The 24,603-nt window shown below is 39.7% G+C and overlaps 2 protein-coding genes across 2 annotated transcripts; both read left to right on the plus strand.

Moving 5' to 3' along the window:
* The first annotated feature begins 83 nt into the window (after positions 1 to 83).
* On the plus strand, positions 84 to 2,525 carry LOC121638729 (nuclear factor interleukin-3-regulated protein-like). Its single transcript, XM_041983682.1, has 2 exons — positions 84 to 188; positions 780 to 2,525. Exon 2 carries the CDS (start codon positions 834 to 836, stop codon positions 1,836 to 1,838), a length of 1,005 nt encoding a protein of 334 aa, XP_041839616.1. The 5' UTR covers positions 84 to 188; positions 780 to 833; the 3' UTR covers positions 1,839 to 2,525.
* Positions 2,526 to 8,081: 5,556 nt separating this feature from the next.
* LOC121638330 lies at positions 8,082 to 16,113 on the plus strand. The gene is made up of 2 exons (XM_041983052.1): positions 8,082 to 8,475; positions 13,077 to 16,113. Exon 2 carries the CDS (start codon positions 13,639 to 13,641, stop codon positions 15,505 to 15,507), a length of 1,869 nt encoding a protein of 622 aa, XP_041838986.1. The 5' UTR covers positions 8,082 to 8,475; positions 13,077 to 13,638; the 3' UTR covers positions 15,508 to 16,113.
* The last annotated feature ends 8,490 nt before the right edge of the window (positions 16,114 to 24,603 follow it).

Consider the following 24,603-nt stretch of genomic DNA (forward strand, 5'->3'; position numbering starts at 1 on the left):
AGGAGCAGGAGGAGGAGAGGAGGAGGAGAAAGAGGAAGGTTACTTTAGGTGACGTTCTGACCAATGATCTGCAGACCTGATGACAGGGAGATGCAAAGATTTGAGGAGCACAATTATCCTGCAGAGATTCAGTTTTCTCCTCTCCGACTCAGAAGCCTTTTATAAAAAAAAATTTAAGAAGCAGTTTTGTAAGTAACATGTCTTTTATTGTTTCTGTTTTTAATTAAATAAGGGATTTCTATTTAACTGCAAGAAAGGAAAAGAAATGTATATTTTAAGGCAGCATAAATACAATGAATGGTCAGTCCTCCATGATAAATTCCGAATTAATTAACATATTTATATGACTCATTGGTTTACATGATAATTTATAAATGTGATCTTTTAATCTGTGTTTTCTGGTATTTTTAGTAAATGCGTTAATAACTTGGGATTAAATGAAAAAGGACAAATGTCATGCCAAATCTATTTCAGCTGTTATATTTTCAAATACTTCTTTTTTTTATGTATGAATTCTTGATCTTTTTTCTTTTTTTAAGCATTTTATCTTGTTACATGTTACAACATGGACCTGGCACCTCAAATTAAAACACACCTTTTCCTGTTTTTAGATGCTTAGGTTTCATACTCTTCATGTTCTACAGACATCCCAAATAGTCAGGAAAACTAATAATAATAAAAACATGCAAAATTAAACATCCAAGGAGGATATAATGCTGATTTTCTTTTTGTGAAATATACATTTCACTGCATGCATGTGTTTTTCTTCCCTAGTGAAGCTTTTACAGTGCATTTCACCCTCATCCACCAACCCTCAGTGAGTTCTTCACAACATGGCAGGTCAGACAATGGGAGCTATCATCCATCCAGTGCCCTCTCTGCTAGGTTTAGAGTCCAGGGATCTGGGAGGAGCCGGATTCTTTGCTGATGAGGCTGTTTCCATACTGCACTCTACAAGCCGACTGGCAAAGACCCTCCTTGGTCACACCTTTGCCCTCAAATCCAAAGAGCGCCTTGTCGTTGCTGAAGTTATGGCTGCAGGCAGATGTGACAAAGACAAATGCAGCAATGCACACCGCAAACGGGAGTTCATCTGCAGTGAGAAAAAAGATGAAGGATACTGGGATAAGAGGAGGAAAAACAATGAGGCAGCTAAACGGTCCAGGGAGAAGAGACGAGCAAATGACATTGTGCTGGAGAGCCAGGCCCTGGGTCTGCTGGAGGAGAACGCCTGCCTGAGAGCAGAGTTGTTAGCACTCAAATTTTGCTTTGGCCTGGTCGACCATTCATCTGATGTGGCCATTTTACCTCTGACTGCACCCCTTTGTGGTCACCTACATAAGATACATAGCTACCAAGCTCACACTGTTGGCCCCTCACTTCTCAATACTCAGCCCAGCACCAGCATTTACCAGGTCCAGCCTCTGGAGCTGGGTATCACTTGTAGACCAATGACAGCTGAGCCATTCTTAAAACATAGCACATCTGCGGAGCCTGGTGTCTCTACTTTAAGCAGCTCAAAGATGGAAAGCCCTGTGTTTTTTGATGACACACTTGACAAGTGTGGAAGGCCGTCTCTAAGAGGAGACCAGCAGGACTGTAACTCACAGGTTAGTTGCGTGGAGATCAATGAGAGACAACAACAAGAATCACTTGAGAGTTTGAAGAGCCTCCCACACAAACTCCGCTTTAAAATCCATGGAGGGAGCAGCAGTGGAAGGGAGATGCCTCCATCACCTTACACCAGGTACTGTGGTCCACCTGTAGCCATGGTGGGACCAAACATCCAGATGAAAAATCCCCAGCAGATGGGATGGGATGGTCAAACAGAGAGTTAGCCTCCCTATTTCACAGTGGAGGCCTGTAATGGACTTGGATAGCCATACCAGAGTTCATCCTGTGGGGTATCATAACTCCTCATTTTAGCAGGACTCAAACAGCCTTTGACAGAGGGCATTAGTCTGAGGTCAAAGATCAGTTATTTCTCTCAGGAAGTGGCTCAACCTAATAGCCTCCTCGTTCAGCAGCTGCTCTGTAAGATCAAGTAATACCTCAAATTCAGACAAAAGCTAACACAAGACATCCCTCCAAACTTCTCTTATACTGTAAACTGACATTTCAACATTGCAGCGTGTTACAAGTGTAACCAGTACAACCAGCTCCCTCTTATTGGACAGAACTTATCCATTGTTTTCCTCCATCACAGCAATACCACAACTCATTAAATTACTTTAAACCTGGCAGTTTATGATCATATTGGACTGAAGGGATCAGAAAACACTGAGTGGGGATGTTTATATAATAAGACAAACATGTGTCACCTGTAACTCTGTGGGTCATCATTTATCATCATTTTCAGTGCAGATGTGAGCATTAAAACACTTGTTTTCATCCGTCTCTTTTCTGAGACTGCTTGTAATTATTTTACTAATTAGATTAACTTTGTTGAAAGTGTCTCACATTTTTAGCTTGTTGAAGGTTTGTATGTGTTTAACAGTGCATATATAGTAAATGACAACCATTTCTCAGATTTTACAAGTGTATATAAACTGCATTTGGAAATTAGAGTTATGTGTTGTTTAAGGCTAAAATGTTTTTTTAATGATTAAACCAGTGCAAATTATCTGTATGCAGTTTTATGCTATTAGTAGGTCAGAAAAATCCATCTTTGATCTAATAAAGTAAAAATAAAGTGTTATAAAGTGAATTTGATCTGACAACTCCCATGACATGCACCCCAAATTTAAAATTGTTTGCTATAAATAGTTCAGTGAAGTTTTTGGTTCAACATATTAAGTATTTTTGTTTCATACCATTTTAGGAGGGTTTATGTTTAGGAAGAAATCTGAACCCTCAGATAACGTTTACCACAGTTTCAGACATTATCTAGTAAACACTTTGGGGTCTAAGTGATGCAAGTTTAAAAACATTGCAAAATGCTGCTTTTTCAAACTTTGAGGAATCATTCTACATTCACTCAAGTTTCAATGACCTTGCTCGAGTGCTGAAGATCTTCAGGAAGATGTAGCAGACTCTAGCGAGGTAGTCATGCCAGCAAAAATATGACTTTCTTGAATTAATTATCAGAAAAAAACAGAAAAAAGCCTTTCCATCTGTCATCACACATTCAAGAGTCAGAAGTTTGCAAATGAATATGAAGAAATAGTCTTGTGATCAGATTAATTAAAAATAGAAATGACTGAAAATATTTTTGGAGAAACAAAAGTTTAAGATGAAAAGAGGAATGTTTCTTTAACAGGACAGCAAACCTCAAAATCTACAGCCTCAAAGGCACAATATGAAGTTTTTGATATGACTCTCACACCCCAGCAACTTAAATATAATCAATAATCCTGGACAGACCTCCAAATTGTTATTGATACTTAACTAGAAGCCTGAAAAATGTGTGTAAATCTCCCAGACAAGGAACATATTTCAAATTTTCCCAGTTTCTCCTTTTGATAATATGAAACTGTAAAAGATTAAAACAAAAAAAAAGCAATGTTGATTGAATTGTTAGACAAATGTGTCATCTTTAACTCTATTTCTATATGAAATACAGTCAGTCCTCCTTCTTTAGGCTATACACAAAGAAAATAATATTTTGTTCTAGTCTGAAGGCTGCATTCAATTTAAGAGAGCAATTTCTAAAAAAAAAAAAAAAAAAATATGCAGCACTCAGTCAAGAATTTATTAATCATACCCAGCATGGCTGATTGGCACTGGAGTGATGGAGGTGCACTGTCCAAGATTATGTCACAAGTTTCTTTTCCACATGAACTGATTTAGTTGACTTGTATCAGTCTGTCTGCATATGTTCTCCTTTAAATAAATATGATAAAACTATGACCATGTTAACGTCACCCTACTTGCACAGAACTGAGGGACTGAATTGAAGGGGGCAGAGTGCGGGACAGTGCTAGGGAGAGAGGGGTGAATGCAGAGAACGGAGTGATACTCTGCATGAGTCATCTTTCACGTCAGCAGTAAAAAGGCTATTTTTAGCCTTTGAGCAGCTGCAGTGGAAACTGAATGTCCCATGTGGAAGTGGTGGATGCTGGTTCAGAATACATAAACAACAAATCTGCCCATTTACATCTGGGATGCGGTTTTAGGGGTGGCATGCATCAGTGGGTAGAGTGGTCGCACTGCAGCCCAAGGGTTGCTGGTTTGACTCCCAGCCGGAGAGCTCATGTTGAGGTGTCCCTGAGCAAGACACCGAACCCCTAATTGCTCCTGATGGGTCGTGGTTGAGCGTCTTGCACGGCAGCTTCCGCCATCAGTGTGTGAATGTGTGTGTGAATGAATAATGGATACACAATGTAAAGCGCTTTAAATCTAATCCATTATTATCCATTATTATTATAAAATACACTCTGATAACACCAGGGAACCAGAAAGTAGCTATTTGTACTAAAAATTACTTCAATTTTGACTGAATGTTATTACTTTATATTATAGCATTCTCAAGCACTTGTTTTCTCAGCTTGGAATATGTTCTGTCAACACCAGGTGGCGCAAAGCATCTTTAGCTGTGTGCATCACTCATTCATTCAGAAAAGGTCACCTCCTCTGTAGTGCTTACTACAGAACCACGTGCTGCAAATACAGAACAAGCAGAGATTTAATGTAGAGGAGGAGCTTTGAATTATCTGTTTTTATCAGAAAATCCAAATCAAGCTTTTTTTTAGGTTGGTAATGACTTCATAATGTTAGAACTGTGCACATGAGCAGAGACGCAGACACATCTGCAGCTGCAGAGACTCATTTTATTGGCCATGTTGCCCTCTTCCAACAAACAGTAAAAATACATATAGATGCTTTGTCTTTGAACAGTACACTTCCATATCAGTCTGACAAGCTGCCCCCAGCCCCATACGCCATAAAGGGAGTGAAAGCCTTCTGGTTGCTAGGCAGACACCACTACACCACTGTTGCCAAGGGAATGCCTGCATGCTGGGGTAGCTGGAGAAATGGCGGAGTGTGTTGGGGGTTGGTGGTTCTAGTGAGCTGATGGGGGAGGAGCTAGACAAGTTCAAGGCTGCTGTTTCCCCAACATGGTAATGATAGCAATGATGTGTGTTCATGGCAAACTAGTGCACGTGTGTGGAATGAGACAAAGCAGGGGGAAGGGATGAGCGTCTGAGGCAGGGTCGATGTAACTGATCACAGGATGTAGACTATGGCTATGTTAATAACAATAGGCTTTGTGGGCTGATGTAATGTCTCATAAACAGATTTTACTATCATAAAGAGATAAATAAAAGTAAAAAAGAAACAACTAAATACTAATTAATAATATCTACTACTTCATGTTTGTGGTCGTAGATAAAGAGATCACCTATGTGTGTGGCTACAACAGAATCTCTGCAAAGAAGGATGTAAAATGTGATTGATAAATTTTGGATTTTACACTAAAATATAACCAAAACAATATCATCTTATAACACACACTGTAACAGGTGTTTGTATTCTGGGTAGTATTTTACTGTAACAGTAAGTTACTGTAAAAACTATAACAAACTCTTTATAGCGCATGTTCATTGTAAAGATCATAATTATTAAATTATATTATAGCACTTGTGTGCACTGATATTGATGCATGTTGATTAATATTCATGTTTTTTTAAAGGATTCTTGTTTAATAACAAAGAAGAAAATATTTTGCAGTTAAAGCCAGATGAACATGAAGAATGTAGCGAAAACACAAAGACACAAAAACAGAGCTGGGTAGGTGCTCTTGTGCTTCATGAAAGAGTAAAAAAGATAAGTAACAAATATTTCTGCGCCTCAGAGAAACAGTTATATACAGTATAATCAAAATCCAAATGATTCAGGCACATAGTGTTAATTTTTAAAGTTCTTTATTTTTAAAGAGCCTGTAAATAAATGTGGAGGAATTTAAAAAATTTCAGAGCTGCGTTTGCCTCTAAAATGTAGTGAGACAAGGTTGCATAAAAAGAAAATACTCATAATGTAGATGCTTGAAAATTGCAGTTTAATCTAGAAAAGAATGGATGCAGTGACTGCTCACATAAGCTACAAGCCGGATGTGTTCTTACTGAGTGGGAGACTGACCTCTGGCATTGACCTCTTCTGTTCAACTTGTATATGCTCCCTTTGGGTCACATATTATAGAACTATAGCATTAATTATCAAAATTATGCAGATGATACACAACTTTATGTGTCTCTGTCACCAGATGACTGCAGTCCAATGGACTTATTGTGTCAGTGTCTGGAGCAAATAAACACCTGGATGAAGGAGAATTTTCTACAATTAAATGAAGACAAAACTGAGATTATTCTGTTTGGTAGCAAAGAGAAGAGGGTCAGCATTGGTAAACACCTGGAGACTCGGGCTCTTAAAATCACCGACCAAGTTCGTAACCTGGGAGTGTTGATAGACTCAGACATGATTTTCAGCAGCCACATCAAAGCTGTCACTAAGACAGCTTTTTACCAGCTCAGAAACATCAACAAAATTAAAAGTTTAGTCTCCCAGAAAGACCAAGAGAAACTCATCCATGCATTCATCTCCAGTAGGCTGGATTACTGTAATGGTCTTTTAACAGGACTTCTTAAAAAGAGCATTAAACATCTGCAGCTAATCCAAAACACTGCTGCTAGAGTTTTAACCAGGACTAAGAGATCTGAACACATCACACCAGTTTTGAAATCTTTACACTGGCTTCCAGTCAGTCACAGAATAGATTTTAAAACCCTTATGATTGTTTACAAATCCCAGAATGGTTTAGGCCCAGAATACATCTGTGATATGTTCAGAGAATATAAACCTAGCAGAGCTCTTAGATCCAAAGACTCTGGTCAACTAGTCCAGACCAGAGTCTAGACTAAACATGGAGAAGCAGCATTTAGCTGTTTTGCTGCAAACAAGTGGAACAAACTGCCAGTGGAGATTAAACTTTCACCAAATGTAGACATTTTTAAATCCAGGTTAAAAAAATTTCTTTTCTCATGTCCCTATGCATGAAATCTGCATGTTAACTTTTTTTTTAACTTATGTTGCTTTTAATCATTTTAATGTAATTTATTATTTAATTGTGATTATGTTTTGATGCCTTTTACTATTTATATGTTAATATACCACAGACAAAAGTAAAAATGTGAGGACATGACTAAAAACAAGTAACATAGACAGGACAAAAGAATTATAAATGGTCTGTAAGTTTGATAAGAACCTTTTTATGTGCATGTTACATAATTAAGTTGTTGGTGAAATTAGAAAAAGAAGGAAGAGGAAAACCTGCACAAAAATCATCCACTTGTTTCCATGCAATACTGTGCAACTGTCTTTGGCCACACGCCATTTCTTTATAATTAATAATTAGTTTCTAATGCCATCCCCTGAATTTCTCAAGAACAAGTTCATTCTGACCAATGAATCATTTAACTCCAAGAAAGAAAGGAAGAAAGAAAGAAAAAAAGGCACCTTTGCTCCAATTTCTTTAGTTACATCTATAAAGAAACACTAAAGATAAACACGGTCTAACATTAAAAAAAAATTTTCACTAGCGAGACAATTCCTCCAAGATATTTTATCCGTTAGCCAAAGTTTTGGTATAGTCTGTCTCATCATGTGAACAAGTGGAGGACAAAAGAAGAAGCAGCATGTTTTAAGTACCATCTTGAATGGGACCTAATAGTGATGTCTTTAATAATAATAATAATAATAATAATAATAATAATAATAATAATAAGAAGAAGAAGAAGAAGAAGAAGAAGAAGAAGAATAAAATGGAAATGGAAATGACAAAAATCTGACAAAAGTGTCAATTCTATATGCGGCTCAAGACTTTTGCACAGCACAATACAAAACAAATTAATTCAGGTTAATAAGGTTTTTAAAATAGTTTCAGGACCCCTCAAATGTCCCTCCGAGGCCACATGAGGATTAATTTTGTCTTCACTTTATTAATAAGAAACTGTCACCAAGAAAAGTATGAACGAAAGATTGCGTAAAAGGTCAAGCTGCTATTAGACCTCTCATGAAGGATTTATCCTTGTTATAAAATGAACCACTCCCTTAAGAGAGATGGTGGAGGACGGAGCTGGGGTAAAGAAAACGGCTAATTACACTCATGAGGAAGAGCGAGACTCTCGCGCGGAGAGACAGGGGACAAAAACGTGACTAGGCAGCCTAAGAGCTGTTATGCAACCGCTGACCTACTAACACATATCTCTAGAAAGGAAGCCGGAGAAACTGGAGCAAAGTGTCCGGCAGCGCGCAACACGCAGGCAGCCTGAGCCAAAAGATAGAAACAGCTTCCAGCCGACCCAGTGACTCATCCGACACCGACCCGAGCGCCGACCGGGGACAAGCACAAGGTTTTTCCAGCATTTTTGGGAGGTTTTCTGTGAAGGTACAAGGATAAGGAGGAAACGGGAGCGAGACAGCTTTTGTGTCGGGGAAGCCTGAACCTTTTTTCCCTTCTCCTCCAGGAAGCCAGAAAAGGTATGTTTTGACTGCAGTTGCTCGCTTTGTGCTTTATGTCTCTACCTGCTCGTCCGTGTGAGTATTTTCTTTGGTTGGGGTTACATTTAAAGGCGTTTCAGCGAACAGGACATGATGCTCGCGGCCGGTTATTGTTCACATGGCGACTCTGCTGCTCTGCCGGTTAAAACCTGCGTCCCTGTGTGACTTTGAGGCGTTTGCGGATCTTTTGGTCACGTAACACACGGCACTCGCGTGGCAGAGAAATTACCACTTTGTTGCGTGCATTTAAATTCATTAATACAGTCCGATTTCTAAACGTGTTATAACACACATATTTGGCCAATGTCAAGGCGAGGTAATATTCCTCATGGTATTGTTTTCCAGGGAACGGAGACAGCTGCTGTGTTGTCTGGTTAATGCAGATACGGTACTATATTAGCTCCTGCACGTGGCATGCTGCTTTTCTTATCTGGATGTTTAATGTAGGGCACTAGACCACTGTAGTTGCTGAGATATTAATCAATTATTTGATTCTTCACCAATGCAAACATTGGTCTGAGTTAAAGGCTCTTAAAGGTTACTATTTTTTTTATTATTATTAAACATTAACTAAACCATAAATCAAAGTGTAAAATATTTTTTTAAATTGAAAATATTTATATACATTGAGAATGGATAGCCTGGTAAATTATTAGCCCTCTTGGTTATACTAATAAGATACTAACAAATAATAAATGTAGATCCTAAAAAGAGAAATCTTTGATTCTTATTGAAGTGGATTGCTGGGCAATTTCCCCTTTAGCAGTAAGGTGTGTTAAGTAAACCACAAAGCTTTGCTTTGAGGGAGTTGGAGGGTATGACATAACAAGCTGCACACAGCAGGGAAAAGCAATAAACAGCAGCTTCCTCCTGGGAAAGAAGCTGGTAATTGATTCCTATTCTCACCCTGCTCATTATTCGTATTTATATCAACACCAAATTTCTGTTTCTGAAACAGATCTGTAGCATGTCTTTGCAGTGGAAACTGTGTCTTTGAAATGCTTTCATCAGTGATGTAACACAGCTGCTCAATGACTGCTGCTGCTATTTATAACCTCCTTAGTCCTTTTCCTGCATCAGAAAACATGTAGCCAAAAAAAAGCAGGAGGCCAAACCAGATATAGCTCTCGCTCTCTTTTTTGCCTTTTTCTGTCCAGTAGAAAGCTTGTCTGACAGGATGCAGGTGAAGTCTCAGTGTGACACTGTCACAAACAAGTGAGCATCCAAGCTGTGATGCAGTGCATGGAAACTCCTGTCTGTCTAGGGCAGGCACAGTTAGTAAGTCTAGCGCCTGCCGGCTGGTCTGGTTTTAGAGTCTTCATTGCTCTGTCCCAGCCAGTTCTCTGAATATAGGTCAGACCTGAATCTGGGTGAGGAGATGCATGAGGTTGGCAGGGCAAGCAGTGGACTACTTAGACTGCTCTGGCTGTTGTTCTACAAGATTACAGATCCTAAAAACATGACCAAATATCACTCTTTTGTTCTGTTTTTCTTCTTTTTTTGTCTGTTAGTTAATAGTTTAGGTACAGTTTTTGATTCAGCAATATTCTTTGCATATTTGTGAAACATTGCAAACACACACACACAAAAAAAAGGAAATAAAGGAAGAGCCAAATGTTTTGTTATACAATCTGTACCTTTTACTTTGCTGATACAAATGTTTAGTCACGTATTGCTCTGGGTAGGTGTTAAATGACACACTGTCTCGTAGTTCTCAGTAACTGACCTGGAATGTCTGAATTCCTGTCTCCTTGTGTTGTTTGACACAAAGCCAAGGGGTAAAATGGAGGCTCCTAGCTGAGGCCCCTCCACGTGTGTGGTGTTGGATCATTTAAAAGATGGAGGAGGGGAAGAGGATGTCATGCGTTTTACTCACACTTGCCTCAGAGAGGGTCAAAGGTGAGGCATTCCTCCCTGAGCAGCAAGTGTCTGTGAACTACCTCAGGGGTTGTTTTTCTGTGTGAAAACACTTAAGAAACTGCGTACAGTAGCTGGGATGAATCACTTTTTTTAAAAAAAGGGAGAATTTTCACAAAGAGCTAGAGTTGCACAACGCATCGTGCCTCGTCCCTCGTTCTTGTCAGTTGCAGAAATTGTGGTACAAATTGCGATTGTAGAACCTGTAGCCTCTGCTGCTATGTAATATGCATGTGTTACACAAGCTTCGCTATTCAAACAAGAGAAATTCAGAGCACGTACACTACGAGCAACAGCAGCCCCTCCCCACGCAGTCCTGAGAGAGAGGCTGTTAGTGAATTTGGCTGCAGAGATGGGCGTGTGCCATGACGTCAATGCCATTGCATTATCTCTTATTATCATTTACCATCTGCTTCTGATTCATATTGTAATGTGCTGCAAAAGGTGCCATAAGCTCTCTTAAGGGAGCAGGTTTTAGTGTTGCATGAAAATCATTGCAGCTTTCATAACCTGAAGTTTAGACCAGTGACGTATTCAAGCGGGTCTCTTTTATTCCTCCTGCAGCAGATTCTGTAAAATTCCTCTCATGTCCACCAACTGAATTCCTCCCGTCACCCAATCCACCCCCCTCCTCCCTTACCCCAAAACCTCTTTCTCTATTTTTAGAGTGCACTCTAATACTCTTGCCTCTCCTGCCCTCCCTTCCTTGCAGTCCCACTGACCTATTTCATGGTGCACGTCAAAGACAGGAGCAGTGTTTACTGCTTTGCGTTGTTTCTAGGTCAGTGGGACATCGCAGACGTGTGTATGCTTCCTTCCCTCACGCCTTTGTTTCGCACTTGCTGTCACTACATGTCTTTATAAAAATTATCTCGCAGAGGGCAAGGGAGGGTAGGGGGATTTGAGACAACATTTTTCCACATATTTTTGTTCTGTGCGGATCCCTTTGTGCACAGAACAGCTTTTCAGAAGGAAGTAAAAAAGAAAAATTAAAATCAGTGTTCAGTATTCTTAGATCTTGCTTAAATAAATTGCTAATTTATTATTCAGAGCAGTTTTATATCTCTTCCAATGTCACAATATGTTTTTTTTTTAACATGATGAAGGGTTATATAACAGGGTTTTTAACACTGGGGAAGTAGAGAAAACTATAACTACTTTTGGAAAGGGTTCAGTAGCTCAAACAGCGCTATGTTCCTGGCTTTAAATCAAATAGTTTGTGGCTTTGCAACAAAAACACTGCAGCTGAGGTTAGTTTTGTTCGTCCGTAGCTGTTTTGTTTGAGTGTTTTTACCCTTTTACCATCACTATTTGATAAACAGGAGAGTTATGTCGAGGTTCTTTTGTTCAGCTTTGCTTGTGTTGCGTCTGGTTTTCAAGGGCAAGTGCAGAGAGTGCGCATGAATGCTGCTCGTTGTTTATTCAGCAACCCCCTAAAACTTCTCTATCACTGTTTTGTCAAACCTCAGCTCTGCAAGACATTTTACTCATCTCCAACAGGTGTGATGTATAAGCATGTGAAAAACAATTGTCTGTAGCAGTTCCGCAAGCGTGTAGATTTAAAGTTACAAGGACATTTTTAGAGATCCAATCACCTGAATAGCTTTAAATCGTTCAAACAACTCAATATCTATTAAGCTGCTATTCAAAACTAACAAGTATTATAAATAAAACACTTTATGAGAAAGAAAACTGATCAAAGCATTCCTAATGGCAAAAGGTCATATTTGCACTCTGATTAAATTTCTTGCAGTGAATGAAAAGAACACCGTAGCTGTTGTTGTTACAGGCATAGTGACCTACATTATTGCATCGCTCTGTGTGCCTGTAATAAAAAGATGTTTTCATGTCTGCAAGGGACTCCAGGGCTCAGTCAAATTATGTGTTATAAATTGGCGTATATCAACTGTGTAATACTGTGCAGTGAGAGACATAAAGGAATCAGGCCTTAAAATGAGAGAAAATGTTATTACATAATACTGAGCATTCATTTGCGATGCGTTTGCCATTGTTTTTATTTTATTGTGCAAGACGTGGTGGGAAAGGCGTCCTGTTGAGCTATGATGTTGACACAAGGAAGCCCAACAGCTTGTGTTGTGTAATTTTAGTCAGTGTGACAAATTGAGATGCTGTTCCTGTGATCAAACCATCTCACCAAAAAAGCAGAATTAGAAATTAGGCTTTTTTTCCCCCTTTTTCCTACATGATGCTACTCTACTACAGCATCCATCCCTCCCTCAGCTCTTTATTTGTCCATCTCTGCAGCGCTTGCATTAAGTCAGCCTGCTGTACTCCTCATCATGTGACACAGCTCTGTTTTACACAAAGGGCTCTGCAGTAGCAGCAGCAACAACACACACATGTTAAACCGTAGGCAGAGCCCCATTTTGTCTTGTGCTTTGCGGTTCAGACTCTGAATCAAACCTCCTTTTCTCAAAAGTTCACAGACAAAATAGAAACATATCCTTTATTTTTAAGGTTATGTCAGAGGTTTTTGGTGCAGATTTAAATAACAATAAACACATTTTTACTAATCTAATTAGTAATTAGATTAGCCTGAGTTCTCTGTAAATAAATGCCACAATGAACTGTAATGACTCTACAGCTAATCTAACTATCTCTCTCTGCCTCTGTCCCCCTTCTTCTTTGTCTCATTGTCTCAGCAACCTAGTCAGCGTTCAACAAACAGCGCCGCTGAAGCTGGATCCTCAAGCAGCCCCAAAGTAGACGTACTGACCTACATCCTATATAAGACACAGCGAGAATCAGGGCAACAGTCTGAGAAGCACCCCAGCTTTGCTGAAGATTTATGACAACGCAGATAAACTCGGACGAACCTCCAGCAAGACTCTAGGGAGCCTTAAACAATCTGCAGAGCCAATTTAAAGGCTCTTTGTTGAAAACACAAACTTGTTTCTTTTTTCAGTTTTCTTTTTAAGAACACTACGTCAATGTCTGAGGTTTTTGTGGAGTTCCACCTCTTTTTAATCTTCCTGGCTAATTTGGACACTTGAGAATTTTAACTTTGAACCATAAGCAGCAGAAATCAATGAGGCTATCCTTTCGAGGAGCACAAATACCTCATCCAGAAGTTTTTACTGATCCTGCAACATAGGTCAAACGTCTTACCAACAAAGTAGAAGGCTCATTGAGTTTTACATCTTTTCCCTCCCCCCCTTTGCCCTTTGATAGGGTCATTCTTTGGCCCCAACTGGGAAAAAAAACATGGAAAATCTCAGTCTACACATCACATCTACCAGCAACAAAAACACCATGAAAGCTGACAGTTATTCCTCATACGACAACCTCCCATCCCCTGGTTCTGAAGGTGGAGCACGGGTCAGTCGCCAGTCTAAAGGCGCTAAGCCCACTGTGACCTCCCGTCGTAAGCGAGAGTTCATTTCTGATGAGAAAAAAGATGCTTCCTATTGGGAAAAACGAAGGAAGAACAATGAGGCAGCCAAGCGCTCAAGAGAAAAGCGTCGTCTCAACGATATGGTGTTGGAAAACCGGGTCATGGCACTGAATGAGGAGAATGTTCGTCTGAAGACGGAGCTCCTTCAGCTCAAGCTGCGCTTTGGTCTCATCAGTACGGCATCCTACATGGAGAAAAGTCAGCAAATCTCCACCATTGCTGCCGAAAACAATGCTGGTTGCAATGGCAGCAGTGGTGGCACCCCAAATAGTAACACCTACCTCTCAAGCAGCGGTTACTCCAGCGCGTCCCAGGTGATGCTGAATTCTGACTCCTCTGAAGCTGAACAGTCTCCGCATGGTGAGCGCCACAACATGCTCCACAAGTACTCTCCAAGGGGCTCTGTGTCTGACATGTCTGATGGCTCCTCCAGAGATAGCCCTGAACCCATTGACTACAACATAAAGAAGGAGCCTTCAAGCATGGAGATGGCTGGACTGGAAAGCAGCAGGATTCCCAGTGTGATCCCTAATGGGATACCCAATGGGATGCCAGGTGGGGCTTACCATGGCAACCATGCAACTCTGCTTTCCCCTCACCAACAAAATGGCCTATTGGCTGAAAGTGCCAGGGACCTGCAGCATCACCAACAGCAGCAGCAATGCCACATGGACACTGCCAGTCCTGCTCCTCAGGCCACGTCTGCCCAGAGGAGCGTCATCTTGTACCAGTCCAGCAGCGGCTGTTACCCCATGGAGAGCCAGAGGCTGGAGGACCAGCAGTCCCAGCAGACCCAGCAGAGCAGACCTTCTCAGCACATCTTACCCTCCAAGTTCTCTGACTGTTCAGTGACCATCACGGAGGTTGCTGAGAAGCTAGAGAGGACAAAGACAATGGACTCTCCTCAGTATGAATACACCAATGGTCATGCTGAGACCATAGAGGAGCTGCAACAAAGGTATAACCACAGCATCCAACAGTCACATGACCACCTCCATCACTGCAGTTACCAGGCTCAAGAGAGCAATCTTCATCACACTGAGAGCCAGCAGAACCCCTTTGCGCCTGATCTTATCCACAGTGAGGAGGGCAAGTCCTCCTTCATACAGCACAACGGCTACCTCAACACACTGGATGAAGAGCCCCCGGTGCTCACTTATGAGGGAGGCCCTCAAGCTGGTGGCTTCTATCAGGAGAACTCTTCTGCTAAAGACACTTCCTCAAGCGATGGAGATCCTCGTAGTTCTGATAAAGAGGGCTCCACAGATGACGAATCCCCCTCCTCGTCCTCCTCAGACATCAGCAGCTACCACCAGAAGGCAGAGGGAGCTGCCGGTTTGCACGGCGAGTACCAAGCTGAGGTCAAAGCCACCGCCCTGCCCCACAAGCTCCGCCTCAAGTACAGAGCTCTGTCCAGCGGGGCAGCTGGAGCTCAGGTGGAGGTACCGGTCAGCACCTCCATGTCCCCTTCTCCCACTTTACCCCAGCACCCTTACTTGGCTCTGCCCAGTAACCCTCCCAGTGGCCAAGCAAACGGGGAGTACAAAGAAGTGGAGAATGATACTGAGTATGGGGAGGAAGTGAAGCCCCACATGAATGACATCACAGAGGCTAAAAAGCAGGGAGGGAAAAGGGGATCAAGTGGTGGGAGAGGTGGGCGCAATAAGAGGCGAGATTAAGAGCGAATAGGAGCAGCTTTTCCTGTCACCTCTCTGTCATTTGTAGGGGACAAACCCCAACAACTCTGGCTCACATTGGCACTTTTCAGGACAGAGTAGAAGCCTGTGATCTGTGCGAGGTGTGTTTAAGATGCGATATCACCATCAAGTTCCACTGTGTCACCCATAACCCTTTACTCCTACCTCCCACAGATCCCTTCAATTAGAATAACTGATTAATAAGGGATGTGGCTAAATGAAACTTCGCAGCTGGAGCTTGGGATATTTCCCTTGTGGAAAATTCAATTTTTCAATTATTCATTTTTCTTAATTGCCTCAGTGGCTGGCCAGTCTTGATTGTGGCATTACAGGAGCATTCCTTTTTTACCAAAGACACACACATCTACTTTACCATCTCCCTTTTTTTGGCAGTTACATTCTCCCTCACCATTCACCCTGTTGACCACCGGCACACAAGTCCACTTCACTCCCTTCACAAGCACTTAGATTGTATAATACTGTGACATATAAATTTGCAAATATGGAATATATATTTTAAGAAAAAATGTGTCAAAAACAATAAAAAAAAATAAATAAATAAAGCAGTGGGATGCAGAAATTGTAGACTGTAAGTGATGAGTTTGTTCGTTTGAAACACCTTGTACAGTTCCCTTTTGTCTAGAAAATGCCTCCAAAAAGTTTTCTTGCACAAACTATGAGCCACAGCTTGTAAAAAGAAGAAGGGTGCATTTTTTTTTTAAAATTTATAGTTCAGATCTGGGTCTTTGTTCAGAACATTTGGCTCACGTCTTTCAAAATAGTCAAAATTAGTTATTTACATATCAGTCAAGGCAATGCAGTCGCACACGGCTGTTTTTCAAACTTGACAAGCACAATGCAAACCTTGTTTGCAGGTTCATTACATCTTCATTTCAACACAAAAATGGTCTGATAAATCAAATGTCTCTCCAGTTCCAACCAGCAAAGCTGCTCTCTTTTCATAAGGTGCCTCTTTATTGTGTTGTTCCTCGTCCCCACGTTATCAACCGTCTAATTGATCCCACTCTCCTCTGCACTGATTTGTTTTAGATACAGTAGCTGCAGTAGATCACCAAGTATGTAAACTGTTTCACTTCCTGGTGCCTGCCTCTGGCCACGATGTATAAATGTAAAATTGTCTCTCTCTCTTGTATACTGCTGTCATTATTTTATTATTTTATTATTTTATTGATATTTTCTATTCTGTTATTTTGGCTATTATTAAGTGTATTATTCTGTCATTTATTTGTCTCATTTTGCAATGTGCTCTTCCTGGTTATGCTGTGTGTATTTACTCATGCTACCTTTTGCCCCAGTTACCATTTGTATTCTGTGTTACTGTATAATCTTTGTCTTTTGGTAAAAGAATTTCCCAAAATGGAAAGAAAAGAAAGTAGAAGAAGAAGGCTTGTTCAGAAGTGATTACTTATTGATATAATTCACATATATATGCAAATGGTTATGGAAAAAAAAAAAACAGTTTTAATTGTGAAAGATTCAAAATGGGGGAAAATAAAAAGTTGTTAAATTTATTCATGTCTCAGTTTTTGAGTGAAAAAAGTTTTTATAAACAAATGAACGGATTCACAGCTCGTAGCACAGCAACACCTCCGACTCAGCGAGCCAACACATCAGCTTTTAACCCCTTGATTGTAAATTTGAGGGAAGAAATGCTTGCATGGCATTTCTTTATTTGAATTTGAAGATAATTTATTTGAATTATTTATTTACTATTTATTATTTATGTAGTTTATTTGCATTTATTATTTTATTTTTATTTGTCTTTTTTTTCTTTTACTATACATTTTGTGTATACATAATTGTAAATAAATTCAGGCATTAAGGGGTTAATTCTGCAAACACTTGCTAAAGTTATACAAACACATTGGAACAGCAGCACATGACAAGACTGTCGGTAAACCTTAGGGATGGGGGATGTCATAAGTACGATGCTTTTTGCTCTTTAAAGGAAAATCACAGTATTGTACTGTGTGCTTTATTATCTTTATTGCAAGGGCAATATGAAATATGAATAAAACTAATGAACACAAATACTTAAAAGCAATGCTCAGAAAATCGTCAATGTAATTTTAAATAAGTAAAGATATGATGGAAAACTATCTTTAGAAGTATAAGATAATTAGATTGCAAATGAATATTCAATGTTTTAAATTTAATATGATAACAAATATATACAATAAACCAGTTAAATATTAAAAACATCATCATCATCACTAGCTGCATCATGAAGACATCTGATAGGCTACCATCATGTGACATGGAAGCCGTTCACTGGCCTGTTTTATTTTCACCTAAAACTTTCAGAAATTAAAACAAATAGCATGTTTTTTATTGGCACCGTGTGATCAAGATATTTTTTAAAAAACATTGAATCCCCACATTTAGACTGCCAGACCAACAGGCCCATCTCTACTCAAAACCGATCTCACTTTCAGTGTTGTTGTGATATATTTCTGCAGACGCTAATAAATACATAAAGTTGCCTTTTAAACCACAAAGATCACTTATATTTAGTTAAATTGAATTAAAGGGGTCAGTGCCATCACCTCACAGCTAGAGGTTTCTGGTTTGAACCTGAGCTGAGCTTTTCTGTGTGGAGCATGGCTGAGCCTGCTAAGTGACTGGCTGAGAGTCCAGGCAAAGCAAAGTTGAATAAAAGATACATTCTTTAATAAAAAAAAATAAATAAAAAACACAGAAGATGAGAAATGTTAGCCAACAAGATTAAGAGTTTTAGTACAGCTGAAGTACTAAATTACCAAACTTTCATGAAAAGTAGGAAATTAGAGTTTATAAAAAAATGTATGATGCACAAAGGAATACTTTTCATAAGATGTGTGTTTTAACTTTTCTGCTCTGGTTTGCAGCCTAGCATCTTTTGGTCGTGGTTCAGTCAGTTCTGTTTAGAGTTTCTGCTGTTTTATTTTACCTGCATTCACACAAACAGCAAATAAAAGTGCAACAGTCAAACATTTTTCAACTAATGAGTCAAATATCTGTTTCCTTCAGTTCACAGTAAAAAATCCACTTTACAGAGAAGTGAGCAAGTTTAACACATTTCTGAGACAGACAAATTAAAATAATTCTGATTGTATTCACATAGTCCCAATTAATAAAAAAAAATAGTCTAGCTAAGCTAAGAGACTCTGTTGGAGAGCAACCTCCAGCAGAGCTCTCCTTCTGTTCCTCTCTTCCTCCGATAATGTCCTCTTGCATTTCTTTTATAAATCAACCACTGTCCACATTCAAAACGACCATTGTGTTGATATCCTGTTGCTAGCATGTGATGCAGTGCAAAGTGATGCAGGACGACAACATCTCCAGGAATGTACATAATAAATGTCACTGTGCCATCTAAACGAGTCTGAAACACATATTTTAAAATCAAAAAGTCAAAGTGCTACTTTAAGGTGATTTATATTCATATGTTTTTTCAATTTTCCTGCTTGTAGTTTACTCACAAACAGAAAGCTTTTCACTCACTATTACATTCAATAATCCAGTTAAATCCAATCAGTAATAATCTACATTAGTCCAATTCATTAAGGTAGTATTAAGGCAGTGATATTCCAGTCTTCATTTGCAGGTATGACTTGTTCTTTTGCCTAACAGTAGACAGAAATACACCTATATACCTGTCTTAAAGTAATAAAGGTTACAACAAAATGTGGGAAACTCAAGGAACTGTGAAAACCAGCTTACATAAAAATTATTTTCCAGTAACTCAGCTGAAGCAAAGTTCAAACCACAAATCAAGTAGGGTTACATAAGTCCATTGATCATTGGTTGCTTTCTGTTTCTTCAGAATTGCTCAATACCACAAACCAATGCTGTGGAGGACAAGACTTTATCAGAAAAAAAACCCCAAACAAACGCAAAAACAAGTTATACAAGTGTCTTTGGATAACAACTACGTCAGACTGTGAGAGCTGAGTGAGCCAGCTCCCATCCAGTCACGCCAATAATGAAACAATAGCTGATGGGAACAGCAGATCAGTACTATGAGCAGAGCATGTTGCTGTTAATGATTACATAAGAGACACAACAGGAAGGCGAGCCCGTCTTCTGCAGAGCTGTTGTAATTTCTTCTTGTTATCAAACCTGTTTTCACACTCAGAGAACTTCAGATTGTGCAGCTAAACAAGTGCAATGTTCTCTGTCCTGTCTTCATTTCTGAATGGTGGATGGAAGAAGTGTACATGAGACCTGATGTTTTTCACCAGCAATATGAAACTCTTGTGTTTTAACTTCTGCTCCCCATGCCGCCCAGCAGCCAGCAATAACAAGGTGACATTCCTGAGAAAACCGCAGTGCTCTGTGCTGCACCATCCTCCTTTCATTTTCTCTCAGACACCTTCTCTGTCCTCCTTCCTTCACTCCCTCCAGTGCTCTCTCTCTCTCTCTCTCTCTCTCTCTCTCTCTCTCTCTCTCTCTCTCTCTCTCTCTCTCTCTCTCTCTCTTTCTCTCTCTCTTTCTCTCTCTCATTCCTCTTTTTTTCAGCCCATCTTCGAGCTGTACAAGCTGCTTTGTGTTGAGTGGAGGCTTGTGAAAACAGGCCAGGAGAGTAAAAGTAGGTCAGTGAGGAGGGATAGGAGAGGATGAAGGAGAGGGGGAGAGCAGCCGGAGAGAAAGAGGGGTTATTCAGAGTGGAGAGAATGAGAAACAGGAAAGGAAGGGGGAGGAATGGAGGGTTACATCACATCCCTCTACAGAGTAAACTTGGGCAAACTACTCAGAAAGAAGCTCTCTCTGCCTGAGGGAGCAGGTCAGTTGCGCACACTGGCTGATTATGTCCTTCAAGCCAACACAATTACGTATTGGATCACTGCATAATGTTTTCATATGTCTGTAGACCAGTAGTTTTATAATCTATGGTACAATGCCAAACATTTATTTGATGACTTCTAATTAAAAAAAAAAACCCACTTCCTTGTTTGTCACATAAATGGAATTTGAGTGCAATACCTTTCCAAGGTGGGGCACAAAATCTCCCTAGCCGTGCATAACAAACCCAGAACAATTTGTTTTGATCTCATTTTAAGAAGTTTCATGTCTCTCATACCCCAGATTTGACACATGCAGTGGAAGTTTGGGGATGACAGCTTCCCAATATATAAACAAGTTTAATGAAAGTTAGGTCACAGTGGGGAGTGTTTGTGAGTGTAAAAGACAGAGAGTGAAGGGGGGTGTTGGCCTTGTGCTGCCTGCGGTGATCAACAGCACTGCCTGGTTATGTAACTGGGATGCTGCAGTATGTAGGTCAGCAGCACAGGGAGAGGCAGGGATGGGGTAAGAAGGATGAAGCTGAGGAGTGTGTGTTATAAGCTTTGAGTGGATGTGAGCCCTTTCAGCCATTTGCCCAGGCAGAGAGGATGTGCAGTTTAAATCATGTTGAGCAGATGTCAAAAACCATTAGTCACTGCTAAAATCTCCCCTTAATGACCTGAAATTTGCAAGCTGAGAGGAGAGACTCATCAGAGGATGGATGCTACAGAAGCCCATTGTGCAATGAAGCCTAATGCTACGATATTTAAACAGTAACTTTGTAAATGTTTGCTTTTCACATTCCAGTCATTATGAACTTCAGACCAAAATGTTTTACCTCCTCTGGTGTGTGCTGAAAAGATTTTAAAAACTGATTACTCTGTTGATCATAAATAAAAAGATTATTAGTTAGTTTTCCCATCAGGATTACAGTAAAAAGTTTTGATTGAATTAATAACATTCTGGACAGATTGTGCTGTGTTTATTGGAGAAATCAGACAAGACAGTCAGAGTTTAGATAAAATAATCAGTTCATAAACAGAGGAGGCAAAGTTAAAGAATGAATAACTGGAACACAGCTAATCAATTATTGAACAATTGGAGATGTTGGCTAAGCATGTCTCACTGATAATTGATAAAGCTTGATAAACTTTAGAATAAATTCTGTGATAATGACTGGACTTCCTTCTGGGTTTCCTTCTGAGTCATTTTATGCATGAATTTCTGTCTTGAAACAGCAGTTTCCCAATGTCAAATAAAACTTAACCAAAAGGTCTTATATGAGTAAAAAGAGCAATTTGAACCACCTGAAAAAAGAAGGACTCAGATTTGCTGCATGCCTGCAGAAGGCTTGGAGATAAAGCACGGGGCGGACAAAGGAGAAAAACGACTCCTCTGTTGAACATGCTTGGTTGGCTGCCTTTCAAGAGAGTTATGTTTCCAGCAATGATCCCTTCAGTCCCTGCTGCCTCTGTCCGACGCAGTGCTATAAAATAGGTCAGTTAATGTATGTGTGTGTGTAATTCTACAGATGCGTGCACATCAATGACACAAAGGACTGCCAACTTCAGCGACACACCCCTAAACATTAGCACTGCAGTTACATCACAGTGTTGAAATAGGCCACAAGAAAGTTGTACACTTCTGAAATGAAAGTAGGCCACTAGGAATAGCTGTGTGTGTGTGTGTGTGTGTGTGTGTGTGTGTGTGTGTGTGTGTCAGTTCACGGATGTGTGAGAGATGAATCAGCTTCATCTTATGCAACACCAAACCATCCTTCAGTCTCTACAGTATTGTGTGCCCTTGTGGTGGAAGAAGTGTGCTGCAAGTGTACATGTGAGTGTGTATTTGTTACAGTGGAGGGAACAATGTGCACAATGTGCTTAAATTATCTCTTGCAGTTTCATTTACTCTCAAAGGTCTTCTTTACAGTAAATGGAGAAACGGCCACTTTACTCAGTTGTCATAGTTTGTCAGTTTTGAGACCATTTTTAATTTTAAACATACTGTCAATTTTTCTTTTCAGAGGTCAGATTTTTTTTATCATCCAGGTTTAAGACTTTGTGAATCACCAGATCTTATAATTAGATTAACTTCAGATAAACCTGAGATACAGTATTAAACTGTGTCATTATTTATTTAAACAAAACTAGGCCAAAATGCAGAAGTGTGCAAAACTAAGTATAGCTATTTTGTTTCCATGGGAATTAACAGGGCAAGTTGCAGCCAGGTGCTGCGATGATGAGCAAGGTGATCAAATGCACTTGATGAATCAATCATCATCAGTGCGAGCACCTCTATAAAAATAAAGATTTTGTCATTATCTGGTTTGGAGCATTCAGATGGGTAATAAGGCAATACTAAGGAGGAAAGACCTCAGCAGTGCATCCAATGGCAGAGCTAGACTTTTAAACATGGAGGGTGGGGGGTGGGCACGACTTTATCAGATGGGCCATCAACTAAGAAAATAAATTATGTTCCTCTTTCTAACACATGCACTGCTGTGATTATTGTGGTCACATTAGAGAGACATGAAAAATAACATTTTTACATTAAGAACCTCAAACATAATGTTATTCATTTTCAATGCCGTTAATTCCAATTCAGGATGGCAGAGAAGCTGGAGCTTATCCTGGCAATTAACAGGTTATTAGTCCATCTCAAGGCCAACACAGAGTAAAACAACCACTAACTCACAGGGAGAATTTAGAGAGCAAACAATTGCTTTACATACTCCACACACAGAGCCCCAGTTCAACCCCAGCTGGGGATCGAACCAGTGATCTTCTTGCTGGGAGGCAGCAGTGCTAACTACATCACCACAGTGCATATAAATTAATAAGTGGAAATATTTTAAACAAGTTCAAAAAGGTCCATAGAAAGGTGTGTTGGTTGTTTCGGGGCAGAGTATGTGGTGCTTGATGTAGTTGTATCAGTTCTGGCTTGCTGTCTGGGGGTGGTGGTAGACTGGATACTTGTGACTTTGCACAATGACTAGTGTGTCTGGCTCCATACTGAGAGCTGCCAGAGCTGCTGACACTGGGGCTGGGATCTGTCTTGGCCCGTGTCTTCCTCTTTACAAAAAAGTCAGAAATATCTCTCTTCCATTAATCCTTACATCTTCCTACACAAAATAAGACCAGTTAAAGGCTTTATTTCTCCACATTTTCATATCCCAAGATCAGACCATGCAATTTTCAGAGAAATAGCAATAAAATAAAATAAAATAAAATAAAATAAAATAAAATAAAATAAAATAAAATAAAATAAAATAAAAATAAAAATAAATAAATAAATAAAAATCCAAGAGCTACATCTCAGACTTTTCAGTCTTTTTTGCTTCTGCAGTCCTTTCAAAGACAAAAGAACAAAAACCAAACAACAACATAGTTCTCGGAGCTCATGCTACAAATGCGTGAGCTTATTAGCTGAAATGTAGCTCGACCTGCGATGTGGTGGCTGATAACAACTGATTTAATAACAAGGCAGACAAAACATCGGAACAAATAAATAGCAAAGAAACACACACAGCTGCACTGGAGAATTTTATCATTTAACACTTTGTTTCACCCCAACACAAAGTATAGCCTACCTTCATAATTTGTGTTTTTATTTATTTATTTATTTTTACAGAACAGAGCTAATTCCTCAATAACAGCACAAACAAAACAAAGACCAACCCATAGCTCAAATTGTTCAACATATTTCTGATTACTGCCTCCAAGTTTTAGCAAGCCCTTAAATGTTAAAGATCATAACAGCACAACTAAATGAACAGTGAAAAAGCATGACTCTTTCAGTGGTGTAGCCAGGAGAAAATATCCTCTCTAAAATGAACAAGCCAACATGGCTTCAGTTTGCAAAGTTGCATCTTAACAAACCAGACATCTTGAAGAATGTCCTCTGGGGAGATAAAACTAAAGTGAAGATGCTTGAACATAACACGTACAGTGGTGTCGTGGTTATTATTTGGGCATGATCTGCAGCCACAGAACCTGGATAACTTGTAGTCACTGAGTGGACCATGAAATTCTCTGTATTGCAGAGTCAAATGTGAGGCCATCTGTCCGATTTGTAAAGCTTGGCTGAAATTGGGTAATGCAACAGGACAAAATCTACAACCAAATAGCTCAGAAACTAAAGAATGTGTTAAAATGGTGCAGCCAAAGTCAAGACTTCTGGAAAATAATCAACCTGACTGAAATAAATAGGATCTTCAGAGGTGAGCAACAAATGCCCACATGCCCCATATGTTCAGGCATTTCTGTACATGTTTTTCACTTGGTGCTTTCC

The sequence above is a fragment of the Melanotaenia boesemani genome, chromosome 4, assembly GCF_017639745.1.
Source record: "Melanotaenia boesemani isolate fMelBoe1 chromosome 4, fMelBoe1.pri, whole genome shotgun sequence".
Lineage (NCBI taxonomy): Eukaryota > Metazoa > Chordata > Actinopteri > Atheriniformes > Melanotaeniidae > Melanotaenia > Melanotaenia boesemani.